Below are 15,449 nucleotides of genomic sequence, written 5' to 3' on the forward strand. Positions count from 1 at the left end.
TTTTGGTTTTTTTTTGGGTCACACCAAGCTCCACCTGGCTCTGCACTCAGGAATTACTCCTGGCGGTGCTTGGGGGACCATATGGGATGCCGGGGATCGAACCGGGGTGGTCGGTCATGTGCAAGGCAAACGCCCTCCCCGCGGTGCTATCGCCCCAGCCCCAACGTGCAGCTTTGAGTGACCCCTGAGGACTGGGTGGTTTCTCCTCCCGCCCTGCTGGAGTCCGGCTGCCTCCTTTGGCCCACCTGAACCTGCCAGCCCTCAAGCTCTGGAAGATTCTCGGCGGTCTCTGCCCTGGCCTCCCTTCTCCGGAACCACCCCCCCCCCCCCGCCCCGACATACCTCGGGGGCCGGTTCTGGGGGCTCGTTCTCCTCGCTGTCGCTGGAGCTGCTCTCGCTCTCCGAGTCCGACGAGCTGTCCGAGTCGCTGGTGCTCTCGGACTCGACGCTGCTGGCCCGGGTCGCGGCCGGGGTAGAGGCGGGCGCTGTGGGAACCGTCTGTGGGGCGCTGCGGGGCAGATGGGTGGGTCAGGCCCCGGCCCCCCACCCTGCGTCCTGCCATTCGGCACCTGTGCTTCCGAGGATGGCAGGGACATCCCCTCCCCCACCCCCCGGTGGCCTTCCTCATCCTCCTGCCTGCCTGCCTGCCTGCCCACACCAGAGCCTGGACACCCCTGGGCACTGGCCGCCACAGGGGGAAGCCCGTTTGGCTCCTGAAGGAGGCGTGGCGCCCGGCGGGCACTTTAGGGCACTTTCTTATCAGGCCACAGGCTTGTGTTTCTGAAGAAAGTTTTCTTGGCAGAGACCACACCCGACTTCCTTGGACACACGTGTCTTCTTCCCTCTCCAACGGCTCACAGATACGGCCACACGGCCCACTGAGTGATTCTGCGGCCTCGGCACACATAGCTGAGAGCAGTTGGTCTATGAGAGCGTAGCCAACGTGCCGACGACGTCCCCATCCTGGGGGCCTGGGCAGGGCCCCTGGCATCCCGCAGTCCCCAGAGCACGGCTGAGAGCAGCCCTGAGCCCAGAGGGAGGGGAGCAGCCCAGGGCTGGCCTGGCCACTGCCCTGCCCTGTCACAGAACCCCACGAGGCCCAACACAGCTCTTAGTGCTGTTCTGCTGTAAAGGGAACCTCAGTTCAGACACGATTTGGGGCCAGAATTCGAACCTGGGTGAGTCTTTGACAAGAGGGTTAGGCCCAGCTGCCCCATGGGCTCCAGTAGAGATGAGCTTCTGCATTTGCTAAGAACAGGCCACTGGGGAAATACAGATGTGAGGTGCTTGCCTTGCATGCAGCTGACCCTGCGTGGACCCCGGGGTGCTGAGGAAACCCAGGAGGAAGCCCCGAGTACCCCAAGGAGTGGCCCCAATGCACCAGGCCCCTCTTCAACCGCCCCCCCCCCCCAACCCCTGCACAAAAAGAGGCCACCAAATCCAGGCCAGGGGAAAAAAAAAAATCACACTGACTGCACGGCTGAACCATCTATATAAACTTCCAAAGCCTAGCTTAAAAACTTTGCCATTGTATAATTGAAACCCAAGCACAAAAATTTTAAGTCTACAACTGTACCTCATGGCGTCTCACTAATAAAAATTAAAAAATTAAAAAAAAAACCAAAACAACTTTGCCTTAGGGGGCTGGAGAGATAGCACAGCAGGGAGGGCGTTTGCCTTGCATGTAGCCAAGCTGGGTTCGATTCCCAGCATCCCATATGGTCCCCTGAGCACTGCCAGGAGTAGGTCCTGAGTGCAGAGCCAGGAGTAACCCCTGTGCTTCGCCAGGTGTGACCCAAAAAGCAAAATAAAGGCAAAAAACAAAAACAAACAAACAAAAAAACACCTTTGCCTTAGATGGTGTTAGCCCAAAAAATGATCAGTAACTCTGACCATGCAATAAGCCTGCAAATCCACCCAAAACCTTTTCCAGAATAATAAAATCTGGGTAATAATGAGTAAAAGATGTTGAGGCAATCTTAAAACGTACACACCATAGTGTGACAACCCCACCCCCCACCTAAACTCTGAGTCAGCACTTCTTTCACACTGGGTGGAGGGGTGCTTTTGATCTTCTTTCCTTTAATTGGTCCTGGCCCTACTTTTTTCTCCTCCCCACCCCCCCATTTTCAGGCTACTTTGACATTTCATAGGTTGCCACACATTATGGCATGAAATGGGTTATAAACAAGTGAGTGGGTCCTTTTGGCTGTGAGACCTCGAAGAGCTATGAGAATTTCCTCTGCAGTAACGGTGGCCTTGCTGGCTTAACAGGAAGGATTTTTTTTTTTTTAATGGAGTCAGTCTGGGAACGGATGTGTGTCCATCTCAAGGAAGTCAAACAGCTTGAGTGCATCTGAGTGCTACACCATGAACTCCGGCACGAAAGGAAATGATAAAGGTAGTTTCACCGAGTTTCCCTCGGCGAGTCTGAAAGTTCCACGTCCTAAGATGCGACTAGCTGCTCCCAGGATCAGGGCCTCGTGCCGGCACGCTCTAGCCGCACCAGAGATCAGTCTAAGCTGAGACATGATTTGTCTGATTGAACGTTCCCATCACTCAAAACATGAGTGATGGGGGCTGGAGTGATAGCATAGCGGGGAGGGCGTTGGCCTTGCACGCGGCCAACCCGGGTTCGATTCCCCGCATCCCATAGGGTCCCCTGAGCACCGCCAGGAGTCATTCCTGAGTGCATGAGCCAGGAGGAACCCCTGTGCATTGCCAGATGTGACCCAAAAAGAAAAAAAAACAACAACAATTGAGTGATGGAAAGGAATTCCTAGAGATAGTAATTCAGCCTGAACCATTTGGAAAACAGTCGAACTGTCACTTCTGTGAAAACACGGGGCTCTCCAGTCTATCTTATCAAATGCTGGTGACATGACACTGGTCCATGTGAACCAGTTTCCTTTGAAAACTCTCAAAACGTCATAAAAATGGGCCAAACGGGTGGATTTCAGTGGATGCCAGGGATCTCTGGCTTCTCTAGAGTCAACCACCGTTCCGTGGCTGACGTAAGCTTCTAAGACGGGAGACAGACCTTCTTACTGTGACCCTCCTCCTCCTCTCCCATGAGGAGCGGCTGCATTTCCCCATTCGTTTGAAAGAAGCAAACGTGAGCGGGGCTGGGGGAGGCGGGACACAGTACCTTGGTGGTGGAGATGAGGAGGGAGGCTTCTCAGAGGCCTGGGCCAGGGAGAGAAGGAAAAACAGGTTAGGATCCGCAGCTCGGGGCGGGCGCCAGGCTGGGGGGCGGGCTGGGGCGGGGCGGGGCGGGGCGGGCCGTGCTTACGTGTTCACTGCTGCTATCCTCACTGTCACTAAGCTGAAGGTCATCTTCCAGCATGCTAGAGAAGGCAGGTACAGAGATGTCACAGAGCACAGAACCACTCAGAATGCTTCAGGGGGGGCGGGGAGGGGGGAGACATGCACAGATGCTATATGCTTCACGGAACAGAGGAGGGGTGGGGAGCGAGGCGTATGCTTTCAGCCCAAAACCCTATTTCTCAGGAACTTAAGTCTTGCGAATAGAACGCAGAAACTAGCTCAGCACCAGCTCTGGACCCTGACGATTTGAAGACAGGGCATGCAGAGAAAACACACACACACACACACACACACACACACACACACATGCGTGCGCAAAGCCAAAAAAAAAAAACGCATAAGAGGCACTCGATTTCTTTCTCTAGCATAATAACCAGAATAAACTTCTAAACATTATAAAAGTTAAATACTGAATGGATGACTTTGTAAAGCGCTTTCAATGGCTTAACTGTCAGGCACTCAGTACTTTATATGTTTCTATCCAAAGGGCATAAACATCACTGTAATTAATGTTGCTGGTCTATTTTTCACACACACAAAATCCTCTCTTTTGTCTGCTTGGGCATTAGTGAGTAGAAAGGGTAGTAGCACGGTGCACGGTAGCACGGTGCTCCCGTTGTTCATCGATTTGCTCGAGCGGGCCCAGTAACGTCTCCATTGTGAGACTCGTGGTTACTGTGTTTGGCATGTCGAATACGCCACGGGGAGCTTGCCAGGCTTTGCCGTGAGAAAAGGTAGTAACACGAGTAATATTGTTGTTGAGAAATTGAGGTTGATCATTCTGGTGAAAATAAAGTTGGCTTTCTCCAGGTTCTGTTAACACTGAGCTCTCAGCACCCTCGCTCGCGAAGAGCCTGATGCTGAAAACCAAGCATTCCCCAGCCCGCAGTCTTCACTGGTGTCTTGGCCTTGTTCTGTCCCTCTTTCCCCCTCATATCCTCCCAAATATTGAAGGAATAAGCCAATCGCGGTTTCCTCCCATTTCTCCCCCAGATTACGAACATGCCTGCAGAAACATACCAAGTGAAAATGAAAACGAAATAAAGTTACTTGAGCATTACTGATTCTCCAAAGGAGTGAGCAGTTACGATGATGCAGTTCACCCAAAAATACTTGTGTTGATAACTTGCCAGCTGCAAAGCAGGGTTATTGGGGGAATCCCTGGTAAAAACTGCCGTTTTCCCAAAGAAATTAAATAATGACCGCCAATAAGAATGCTGTCACCGGGCTGGAATGACAGCACAGCAGGGAGGGCGTCTGCCTTGCCACGGCCAACCCAGGTTCGATTCCCAGTATCCCATAGGGTCCCCTGAGCACTGCCAGGAGTAATTTCTGAGTGCAGAGCCAGGAAGAACCCCTGTGCATCGCTGGGTGTGACCCAAAAAGCAAAAAAAAAAAAAAAAAAAAAAAAAAAAAAGAATGCTGTTATTCTGCCAAGAACAACTTTTCCTGAGAAATGTCCTAACAATACCCTCTGATAGTTACTAGCGGGGAAACAGCCCAAACCATTAGCTCCTCACAAAAGCGGGACCATCTTCACCGTTTAGCTAGTGCAAGTCGAGCTCTGGTCTTGGCGGGGGGTGGCCAACATAGCCTTGAAGGCAGGACCCCCACAGGCGCAGCCATAAAGGCATGAAAGTGTCCCGAGACAGCTTGCAGGAAAGCACTGGCCCGGATGGGGGGGGGGGGGGCACACAGACGAAAAGTCGAAGGCGTCTACGTGGCATCAACGCGAGGCATAAGGCGACTCCCATGGAAACCTGGTCAATGATCGCAATCTTCACCCCCAGCAACAAAGGTACCAGCCATGGGCCTCTGTCTCTCAGCCCAGGGCTGGCCTTTCTGCAAGCGTGACGGGCCTTCGGGTCCTGAAACATCAGTCGCCACGGGATCCCACCAGGCTCCCTGGCGAGGAGAGCACCGAGCCCTGAGCACTCACCTTCCCCGGGACCCCTCGCAGCACATCCCCCATGGGAAACACGCAAGGACCAGGTTCCATGGGCAGAGCGAGCTCAGGGACAGAGCAGTGACTCTGCATCTCTGCCCCTCGTGAGTCGGTAGTGGCTCCCAGCAGCCAGCTGCAGCCCCTGAGTAAAACTAGGAACAAAGGAGCATGAGGAGGCCCCGACCGAGGCCAGTGCTTGAGTCATCTGCCGACCGTGGCCCCCGCCAGCCTGGTTCCCTGCCACTGCCCCACCTCTGGTCTCCTGCTGTGGCCCCCAGAACAGTCCAGGGGCCTCAGTTGGTCAGTCAGTTGGTCAGTCGGTGGGTCGGGACGCCCAGCGCTGGAGCCAGGAACCAAGTGGCCCCTGGTTCCAGAAGCCCCCACCCAGCCAGAGCCTGCGGCAGGTGGCAGAACACATGAGCACCAAGGTGCACTGGGACCCCCAAGCCTATCGGGGAGGCCCTCCAAAAGGAACCCGAAAGCAACGTCCCAGGGCTGGAGCGATAGCACAGCGGGTTGGGCGTTTGCGTTGCACTTGGCCGACCTGGGTTCGATTCCCAGCATCCCATAGGGTCTCCGAGCACCGCCAGGAGTGCAGGAGTGATTCCTGAGTGCAGAGCCAGGAGGAACCCCTGAGCATCGCCAGGTGTGACCCCCCCAAAAAAGCAAAAAAAAAAAAAAAAGCAATATCCGGCCAAGGTAGAGCCCGGGGGACCATAAGGAAACTGACTGGCTAGAATCCCACATCTCAATGACGGGCTGGGATGCAAGTAACTGATGGATGCGGGGGGGTGCCCACGGAGAGACAGGAGCAAGCCTCAGTGGCAGCGCCATCAAAGGGACGCAGGGGGCTGGGGCTCCGTGAGGGGGACGGGCGTCTGCCCCGTCCACTGCCTCCTGTCTCTGGGAACTGGCCAGCCCTCACGTCTGCCCCCGAGATGAGGACAGATCTGCTCCCCTGAGGGGTGGGGGGGGGGGGGAAATGCTGATGGACAAGGGTCAGTGTGGACGGTCAGGACTGCAGGATGAGGCGAAGAGCGAAGCAGCAATGGGGCCTGGAACAGCAGGTGGACACGAGGGCCGTGAGCGGGGGAGGGGGGCCAGGGGGGCCTCCCTCAGGGCAGGGAACAAAGGTGCTCTGTCTGCGGGCCACACCCTGCCCGCAGCGCTCCTGCCCTCTGAGTCAGCGGCAGCGAGCCCGGGCAGGGTGGAGCGAGCGACTGTCTTCGGGACCCAAGGGACTCAAGAGCACAGGACCGGCCTCGCCGTCTTTCAGCCGCCCGTGGGGTCAGTCCGGGGTCAATGCTTCCAGCACAGTTAGACTCCTGACCAAAGATGCCGCTCGAGGGTGCCCACGCACAAACGCTCCAGAAAGGATGCCGCCCACTAGGCTCTCCAGCCACCCCTTCCTGCCGCGTGACCCGGGAAGGGGACGTGCTTCCCTCCTTCCCTCATCACCGAGGCCTGAACAAAGCACCCTCTCCCCTGGGAGGCCGTTCCCGACCACCTCCCCACCCAAGGATCCGCAGGACCGCCAAGTCCTCCTCCTGCCTGCCGCGGTCACTCTACTTCCTCCTGGGACACACTGCCCACGTCCAGTCACAGAATGCGAGCGACAGACACGGCCTCCCTGAGGATGCAGTTCCTCCACTTTAAGGCTCGGGGCTGTGCTGAGGGGCACCGGACCTGCTCAGGGCTTCCTGGTGTGGCACCGGGGCCGAGGATTAACAGGGCTGCTGGGCATCAAACTAAGGTTGGCGCCTGCCAGGCACGTGTCCGACTCGATGGACCCTTTTCCCACACCTAGCAGTGCTTAGGGCTTACTCCTGGCTCTGTGCTCGGAGACCACTCCTGGGGGCACCCGGGGGAAACCTTCTGCAGTGCCAGGGACTCAGCGGGGGTGAGCGAGGCGTAAGGCAAGCCCCTTACCACCGGGCATCCCCAAGGCCCACCTCTCCACTTGCTCAGTGCCCGGCGGGCACGTGTGCTCGGTAATTATGCGCTGAAGCATGAATGGAGGGAAGGTTTGGAAACATCCTTAAGTTACCTGGAGCCAGGCCGGGAGAATAATATTTATATAATTGGATGGGAAAGCATGTGAGAGAGGGGTGCAAGGCATTTTTCTTTTGTAGAACCTAAGCGGAGAGTCATCTACTTAACAATTAACGATGATACAACAGGAACCTGATCAATTTTTTTCTTCTTCATGTCCCTCTCACCTGACCTTCCATCTATGAGCAAACACACTCGTATTACCTAGGGGGTGGTTCCAGGAGAGTTTGACTCAAGCAACAAACATGGGTTTGGACACACGCTAGGGGAAAAGGGAGCTCAGACAGAGAAGGGAGCACCAAATAAAGGTGTTGGGAGGATCCCCCCAGGATGGGAGAAGCATGCTGAAAGTAGACTATGGACCGAACATGATTGCTACTCACTGTCTCTTTTGCAAACCACAAAACCCAAAAGGAGAGAGAGAACAAAAGGGAATGCCCTGCCACAGAGGCAGGGTGGGATGGGGGGGATGGGGGGGTGGGAGGGATACTGGGATCCATGGTGGTGGGAAATGGGCACTGGTGGAGGGATGGGTATTTGATCATTGTATAATTGAAACCCAAGCACAAAAATTTGTAAGTCTACAACTGTACCTCATGATGTCTCACTAATAAAAAAACAAAAAATAAATAAACATGGGTTTGGGCTTTCTGTTTTTATGGGAATGTTTTGGTTGGTTGGTCTCTGGGCCATGCTGGCTGTGCTCAGGGCCTACTCCTGGCTGTGAGTGCAGGACCATTCCCGGTGAATCTGGGATGGGATCGGGTGGGGGGTGGCACCGGGTCGGCCGTGTGCCAGGCAAGTGCCCTCCTTGCAATCCATCCACACTGGTCTCTGTTTTCTTTCTTGAAGTTGGTCTATTTTGGTAGGGGGCCTGATGGTTCTCAGGGGCTACTCCTAGCTTGGTGCTTGGGCCTGCTTCCAGCAGAGCTGAGGGAACCACGCAGTGCCAGGGACGGGGCTGTCCTGCAGAAGCCCTGACCGAGCCCCCACCCTCCCCCCAACGCCACCATGCCCTGGACACCACCCCCAACAGAAGCGGCAGGAAGTTTCCATTTGTGCGCTTTGAAAAGCTAAAACCAGGCAAGACGTAAATTCTGAAAGTCAAACTCCTATTTTCTACCATTCAGAATGCACGGGAAGAATGGGAACAATAGCTCAGATGCCTTTCTCTTCAGAAACCCCTCAGCAAACTCTCTCAGCATGCCCAAACCTTCAGCCACCTTCCCCTGCGGTAAAGAAATTTAACCCGAGTACGGAGATGTCTCCCAATTTGTGATGCAGCAGTGTTTTATGAAAGTCACTACTTGAAAGCAAGTTCAAAAAGAAAAAGAAAAAAAAAAACTAAGCAACAGATTTACTTGAAAAACAGTTAAATTAAAAATCTTTGACAAGTAGAAAACACTCTACTTACGATGTTCCCTGCTGAGAACTGGGGTGGGTTTGTGAAGACGTGTCATAGCGCTCTGTAGGGGTGAGGAGGGAAGGGGAACAGCATGAACGACAGGTTACTGGGCATGAGGCCCCCTGGCCGCTGTCCACTCCCACCCACTGCCCCCGCACCCCACCAGGCCCAGCTACCAACTACCAGCCACTGCTAGAGAAAGGACAAGCCGGGCTGGGTCTTGCTCTGGGCCCCCTCCCGTGGGCCCTGCAGGGGGGCGGCTCTCGGGGTCGGGCCGGGTGGACACCACGTGAGATGGACATGAACTGTGGGAGCCAGGACGGAGCGCCTTGGCCTCGTTTATCAGCAGGGAGCAGGAAAGGCCGGAACAGGACCCGCTCGCTTCTCAGGAAGACTCATGGGGTGCAACTGGACTCCCCAGGAAGGGCAGCCGGGCGGGCCTAGGGGCAGAGGCCTGGCGTGAGCCCCAGAGCCGGAGAGGCTGGCAGAGACCTGTGGGAAGGAGGGCTGCCACCAGCAACACGGGGAGTCCCGGCCACGTGCAATTAACAGCTGGTCCTCACGGTGGCAGCAGCTCGTATGTGATACTCAGCACTTCGTTGGGGCTAGTGAGTGACAGCCAGTCTAGGCCAGAGGGTGCGAGACACCCCTCTCCCCCCGACCTTGGGGACAAGCTGCAACCTGCAGGGGCGAGTGCCCACAAGCAGGATGCGAGTGAGACTCCCTGTGGATACAGTGTGACATGCCCGCTCGGTTTCTCGTGATCCCCTCCCCCATGGCATCCTGCCCAGAGGAGTGTCTAGACCCCACCGAGGCCCGAGAACGTCAGCGAGGTTCTCCTAGACCCCACACAAAGCGGCAGCCTCAGGGACAGGCCAGGACGCTCCCACAGGGACCAGAGCCACGCGCCGCCGGTCACCCCCGCATCAGTTTTTGGTCTTCACTTACTTTGGTTCTGGGTTGCAGACTTGATGTGCTGAGAATCCTAGAGAGAAGAAAAATTCTATTCAGGGGACCGCACTGCTGCTCGGGTCAGGTAGGACGCAGCTGAATTCTGACCTAAAACACGATTCTTTTGCTCTGGTTCTTTCCTACGTTTCTTTCTTTCCCTGAAGCAGCACAGGGATTGATTGATTTATTTATTTAGAAAAAATGAAGTATGATATTCTACGTAACCGGCAATGAAGAAAACCTCACGATCACGACGATCACGACGATTGCCTCGAGCAGGCCCCGGTAACGTCTCCTTCGTCCTAGCCCTGAGATTTTTTTTAAAAGTGCCATATTCAAGGCTCTTTCAGAGTTAGGAGAATGAGACCCTTCATTGTTACTGGTATTTGGCATATTGGGTACGCCACGGGGAGTTTGCCAGACTCTGCCGTGTGGGCAAGTTACATTCGGTAGCCTGCCAGAAAACCTATCAGAGACAACGCAGAAGGTACTGAACGTGACAGTCCTGGGCCCGGATGACACATAACCTCCTTCAGGAAGTTACGGGATCGATGCTCCTTAGCGTAACACACGTGAGAGAGCTGGCCACCGGGTGCCCTTACACACCCGAGGCAGACACAACACAGAGGATGGCAGTGCGTCTAGCACACGCTCACGAGCACGCCGTCAGAGCTGCTCCTCGTGCCATGAGCCAGCGCCACGGCCAGGGCCAGTGCAGGGGCTGAAGAGCCACAAAGGCGGCACCCGGTCACTCCTGGCACCGCATGTGGCCCCCGAGCACGGCCAGGACGGACCCCTGGACACAGAGCCAGGAGTGAGTCCTGAGCACGGCCGGCGCTGCCACAAAAACCAAACCCAAGCCTGATCTCTCGCCGACGTGGGCTCTAAAGAAAGGCAGGAAGGGAACAAGAGGCCACGGTCGGTGGAACCCGAGGACAGGCCTACAGGGCTGACCATGGGGGGGGGAGGGGCGGGGAGAGCCAGGGGTGCAGAAGGGCCGAGGGTGCGGTGCGGTGTTGGAGCCCCGAAACGCCTGGAACCCTATTATCAACCATCATGGTGTTTTTTTTTAAAAAGAAAAGAGAAAAATTTAGAGGTTTGAAAAGTTGTGTGGGTATGTGTGTGTGTGTGTCTCTGTCTGTGTGTATGTGCCTGTGTGTGTGTCTGTGTGCATGTGTGTGTGTCTCTCCGTGTGTGTGTCTGTCTGTGTGTATGTGCCTGTGTGTGTGTCTGTGTGCATGTGTGTGTGTGTGTGTGTGTCTCTCCGTGTGTGTGTCTGTCTGTGTGTATGTGCCTGTGTGTGTGTCTGTGTGCGTGTGCGTGTGCGTGTGTGTGTGTGTGTGTGTGTGTGTGTGTGTCCGTATCTGGGTTTTTGCCTGAAGGGGGGAACTTCAGCCAGTACTGGGGTGGGGTCTGGGCATGGCCCCGCCCACCGTCTTGCCTCTTTCCAGCCTGATCTCCAAACTCGGCAACCAGAGACCCTTCTCTGGGGCAGATGAGAACTGACACGGCATCACAGCGGCCTGCCCGCACTGACTAGCCCTGCACTGCATCGGGAGCAGATGCGCCCACACGCGGGAGCTTAATTCCGATTTTCCCTTTATTTCACGGGGCTCTCTCTTGCTCTCCTCAGGGGAACTCTGCCCCGGCTCTCCGATGGGTTAGGTTTCTCTCTCCGCCCCCTCCCTTTCCATAAAATGTCTTGACGTCAAAAAAGAAATTCTTGCTGACACAACCTGGAAGACAAGGCTTTTGAAAACACCATGAATTCCTGCAGAGACGAAATTCCCAAAAACTTCAGCCTAAATCTCCAAAGATTTTGACCAGCGTTAGTTGAGTCATCGGACTCGGAGCAAAAACTTCTGACTTCCGCCTGGCAAAGGCGCAGGGTGGCCGCCCCGTGCAGTTAGTTACCTTCGTGGGAAAAGGGAATTTGGACGGCTCCGCCGTACTCGGCGTGTGTATTGCTGTCAGAGGGGGAGGCCAGGAGTGGGTCATTTCCTGGAAAGAGACGTGGAAAGAGAAGAAAAATGTCAGTTTTATGTCTATCATTTATTAAGACCTAACTTTTAAAACCACTGGTGAATAAAATGTAAAACCATGCAACTTCATTTATTTAAAAAAGATGCAACGTGGGGCTGGAGCGATAGCACAGCGGGTAGGGCGTTCGCCTTGCACGCAGTCGACCGGGGTTCGATTCCCAGCATCCCATAGGGCCCCCCGAGCACCACCAGGAGTCATTCCTGAGTGCAGAGTCAGGAGGAACCCTTGAGCATCACTGGGTGTGACCCAAAAAGCCAAAAAAAAAAAAAAAGACGCAATGCATTTTTTTAAAAAGTCAACAACTTTAACGTACTCTGTTGAAAGGCTCCAGATCTCCCCCTGACAGACAGACACCAGTGGGCGCAGGGCACAAGCGCAGGGTAGGCAAGCACGGGCAGTTCCAACCCTCTGAACCGAACCCCGGGAGCGGATGGAGGCTGTGAGAAACATTTCCAGAACTTCTGTAACTGAAAACCCAGCCTCCACTCAGGGCTTTCTTTCTCGCTCAACTTCTTTATTGCATTTCCTGGAATTATTTAAGTTCAAAGGAAGAACAGCCTTCCTGTTTGACTTAAGCAAACAAGTAATTCAGGTCACTTGTTCCACTTGGGAGAATCTTAATGGACTTGACCCTTCCCTGATCCACATTATTAGGCCCGAAGAACCATTGTGGAGGAGCGGGCCTCGAAACAACAGCGCCTCGCCTCGCCGTGAAATGAGACGGAATCTCTAGCCCCTCGATCTTCCGGAAAGCAAGATTTCTGAAATCTAGAAATGAGTCTTTTTACCTCGACTTTGATTTTTCACCTAGCCCCATTCACGAGCTGCATTCTGCTTTCCCTAAAAAGGGGCAGACTAAAGACTGACAGAACAGCACGTCCACGACAGGCCTCTGGCCACGGCCCGAGCAGGGTCAGCGGCCGGTTTTGGGGGGGCTGGTGCCAGCCCTGGGCTCTCCCTACCCACACGCCCCGTTCTGAAGAGCTGAAGACTGTCACCTCCGTGAGTTCCGGAGATGAGAAGCCCAAAGTCCAGTGCTGCGAGGCAGAGGCTGGGCCTCCCCGATCCGTGCAGGTGGACGGGGGAGACGGTCCAGGTGGGAGGCACCTGCCCTGGCTGCGGCCCACCCAGACATCCCCCAGGGTCGAGTCCCCACAAGGAGTAACGCCCGAGCACAAACATGGCACCACGAGGTGGCCCCAAAACAGAAGCAGAGAATCCAGGGAGCAAACAGTTCACAGGGCTGGAGAGAGCGTGGCGTGGGCGAGGCCAGCCTGGGCTCAAGCCCAGCACTGCCAGGTGCAAAAGAGAACAGGCCACAGACCCCGAGGGGGACCAGCAGCAGGCCATGCCCCGGGCGGCTGCAGTCCCCGCTGGGGCCGCCCGCCCTCCTTCACCCACGGAGGGGTCCCGGCAAAGCCTGTCCTTGTGTTTCTCACAAGAGCCCCCGAACACACACACAGACGGACACACACACGCACACACTCACACACACACACACACACATGAACCACCAGCACAGTGAGAAGCAAAGGAACCAGACACATCCACACCCCCAGACAAATGCACACACACACATGTTCATGCACACGCACCCATACACACGAACCACCAGCACAATGAGAAGGAAAGGAACCACACACACACACACACACACACGCACAGCAAGAAGCAAAGGAACCAGACATACACACACCCCCCAGACAAATGCACACACATCCATACACACACACACACACACACACACACGAACCACTGGCACAGTGAGAAGCAAAGGAACCACACATAGACACACACAAACACACACACACGAACACACACATACACACACGCACCACCAGCACAATGAGAAGGAAAGGAACCACACACACACACACACACACACACACACACACAAGCACAGCAAGAAGCAAAGGAACCAGACACATACACACACCCCCAGACAAATGCACACGCATCCATACACACACACACACACACACACACACGAACCACTGGCACAGTGAGAAGCAAAGGAACCACACATAGACACACACAAACACACACACGAACACACACATACACACACGCACCACCAGCACAACGAGAAGCAGAGGAAGCAAACTGAGGCTTTCCCTGTCCTTCGCGTCAGGGTGGGATCCCGCCCAGCGGCTGTGCTGGGTCCCTGTCCCCTCACGGGGAGCCAAGAGCGGGGCCTGCCCCACGCCCAATGACCGCAGCACAGAGACCGCTGGTCGAGGCGCCAGACCGTGGCACATAGGGAGGTGGCCACAGGCCACTCGGGGGACCCATGGCCTGGCGGATGTGCCCTCAGTGCAGTGTGGGCGGGGTCAGCCTGCCCAAGCAACAGGGCATCTGGGGCCAGCGCAGACGGCCAGGCACGTGCCGCGAGGACATGGAGCGGTGGGCATCGCTGTCCCGCACTTCCCAGGGGCTCCGACACCCCAGGTCCCCTCAGGACTGCGGCTCATCCAGCTGCGAATCCACGCACTTGCCATGGCCCTCAGTGGCCGGCGGACACTCGCCACACGTCACACACACTCAAGGCCTCGGCAGCCGGGGCGAGGAAGAGCCGGACCCTCCATCCAGCTCACCTGTCACAGTGCCCTGCAGCTGCCGGCTCGGTGTGGGCAAAGACAGAGAAGCGGCGGCCGGGCTGCCCACCTGCAGCTGCCGGACGGTGCCCAGCGGGGAAAGGCTGGAATGCCTCGATCTGTCTCTATCTCTGCCTTGGTCTGTCTCTGTCTCTGCCTCTGACTCTCTCTGTCTCTCTGTCTCTGTCTCTCTGCCTCTGTCTGTCTCTGTCTCTGCCTCTGCCTCTGGCCTCCCCTTTGAGGCCCCCTGCTGTGTCACTCTGACCTGGACCAGTGCCCACATCACAGCCACGCGTGGCCTCGCCCACACAGGGGCCACCTGACACGGCCGAGGGTCTGCGCTTGCCCATCCCCAGCCGAGCCTTCTGTCCCGTCCATGGAAACACTGTCCCCAGGGGCCGGGACAGAGCACGGCCAGGAAGAACGCCGACCTGCTAGGAATCCCCCGAGCACTGAGCTGAGTGAGCGTTCAGCCCTGCACACCGCCGGGGGGGTGTGGCCCAGAAACAACAAACAGAAACCCGGGCACCTTAGCTGCGGTGCTGCAGAGAACGGGGCAGGGTGGTCTCTGCTGGAGCCCGTCTCTACAGAACTGGCTCCTGTCTCTACTGCTCATCACGGGGCCGTGCCTGAAGTCCGGGTAAAACTTACAGATTGCTGGTACAGATAAGAACAGGAACTAGAACCGACTCTCTCTGCTGGAATGACCGGAGGGGGGAGAGAGAGGAGGTGGGGGAGGGAGGGAGGGGAGGGGAGGAGAGAAAGGAAGGGAAGGAAGGAGAAAAAGAGGGAGGAAGAAGGAAGTGAGGGAGAGGGATGGAGGGAGGGAAGGAGAAAAAGAGGGAGGGAGGGAGAGAGAGAGTGCTAGATAAAACGGCCTGTGCCAGGGCCTCTGTTCAGCGTCTGGGCAGCTGGACCGCCCACGTCCCCGAGGCACAGACGGAGAGCCGGGGGCTGACTCGTGCCCTCACGCGCTGGTCCCTACCCGGGACATCCTCTATTTGCTTTCCCAATTTGTGATTTCCAAAGAAAATAGCATCCCTTTGTTGCATTAATATTTGCTTTCAAGCATTTCCAGGAGAGCAACAAAGCATCAAAATGCAGCTGGCTGGGTGAGGAGCGAATCTATCCA

General features: G+C 56.0%; 1 protein-coding gene across 3 annotated transcripts in view; it reads right to left on the reverse strand.

Annotated features, from left to right (window-relative positions):
- AFF1 (ALF transcription elongation factor 1) overlaps positions 1–15,449 on the reverse strand; it is a 148,838-nt gene that overhangs the window by 21,329 nt on the left and 112,060 nt on the right. For 2 of the 3 annotated variants that reach the window (XM_056111519.1, XM_056111520.1), the window contains 6 exons: positions 11,595–11,681; positions 9,678–9,714; positions 8,739–8,790; positions 3,293–3,347; positions 3,149–3,186; positions 343–508 (listed from right to left, as the gene is read on the reverse strand). In XM_056111519.1, coding sequence (XP_055967494.1) covers positions 343–508; positions 3,149–3,186; positions 3,293–3,347; positions 8,739–8,790; positions 9,678–9,714; positions 11,595–11,681 — 435 coding nt within the window. Of the gene's footprint in view, positions 1–342; positions 509–3,148; positions 3,187–3,292; positions 3,348–8,738; positions 8,791–9,677; positions 9,715–11,594; positions 11,682–14,968; positions 15,365–15,449 lie in introns of those variants that run through there. The other variant, XM_056111521.1, reaches the window with a different exon arrangement.

The sequence above is a fragment of the Sorex fumeus genome, unplaced genomic scaffold (genome assembly GCF_029834395.1).
Source record: "Sorex fumeus unplaced genomic scaffold, SorFum_2.1 ptg000013l, whole genome shotgun sequence".
In the NCBI taxonomy this organism is placed as follows: domain Eukaryota; kingdom Metazoa; phylum Chordata; class Mammalia; order Eulipotyphla; family Soricidae; genus Sorex; species Sorex fumeus.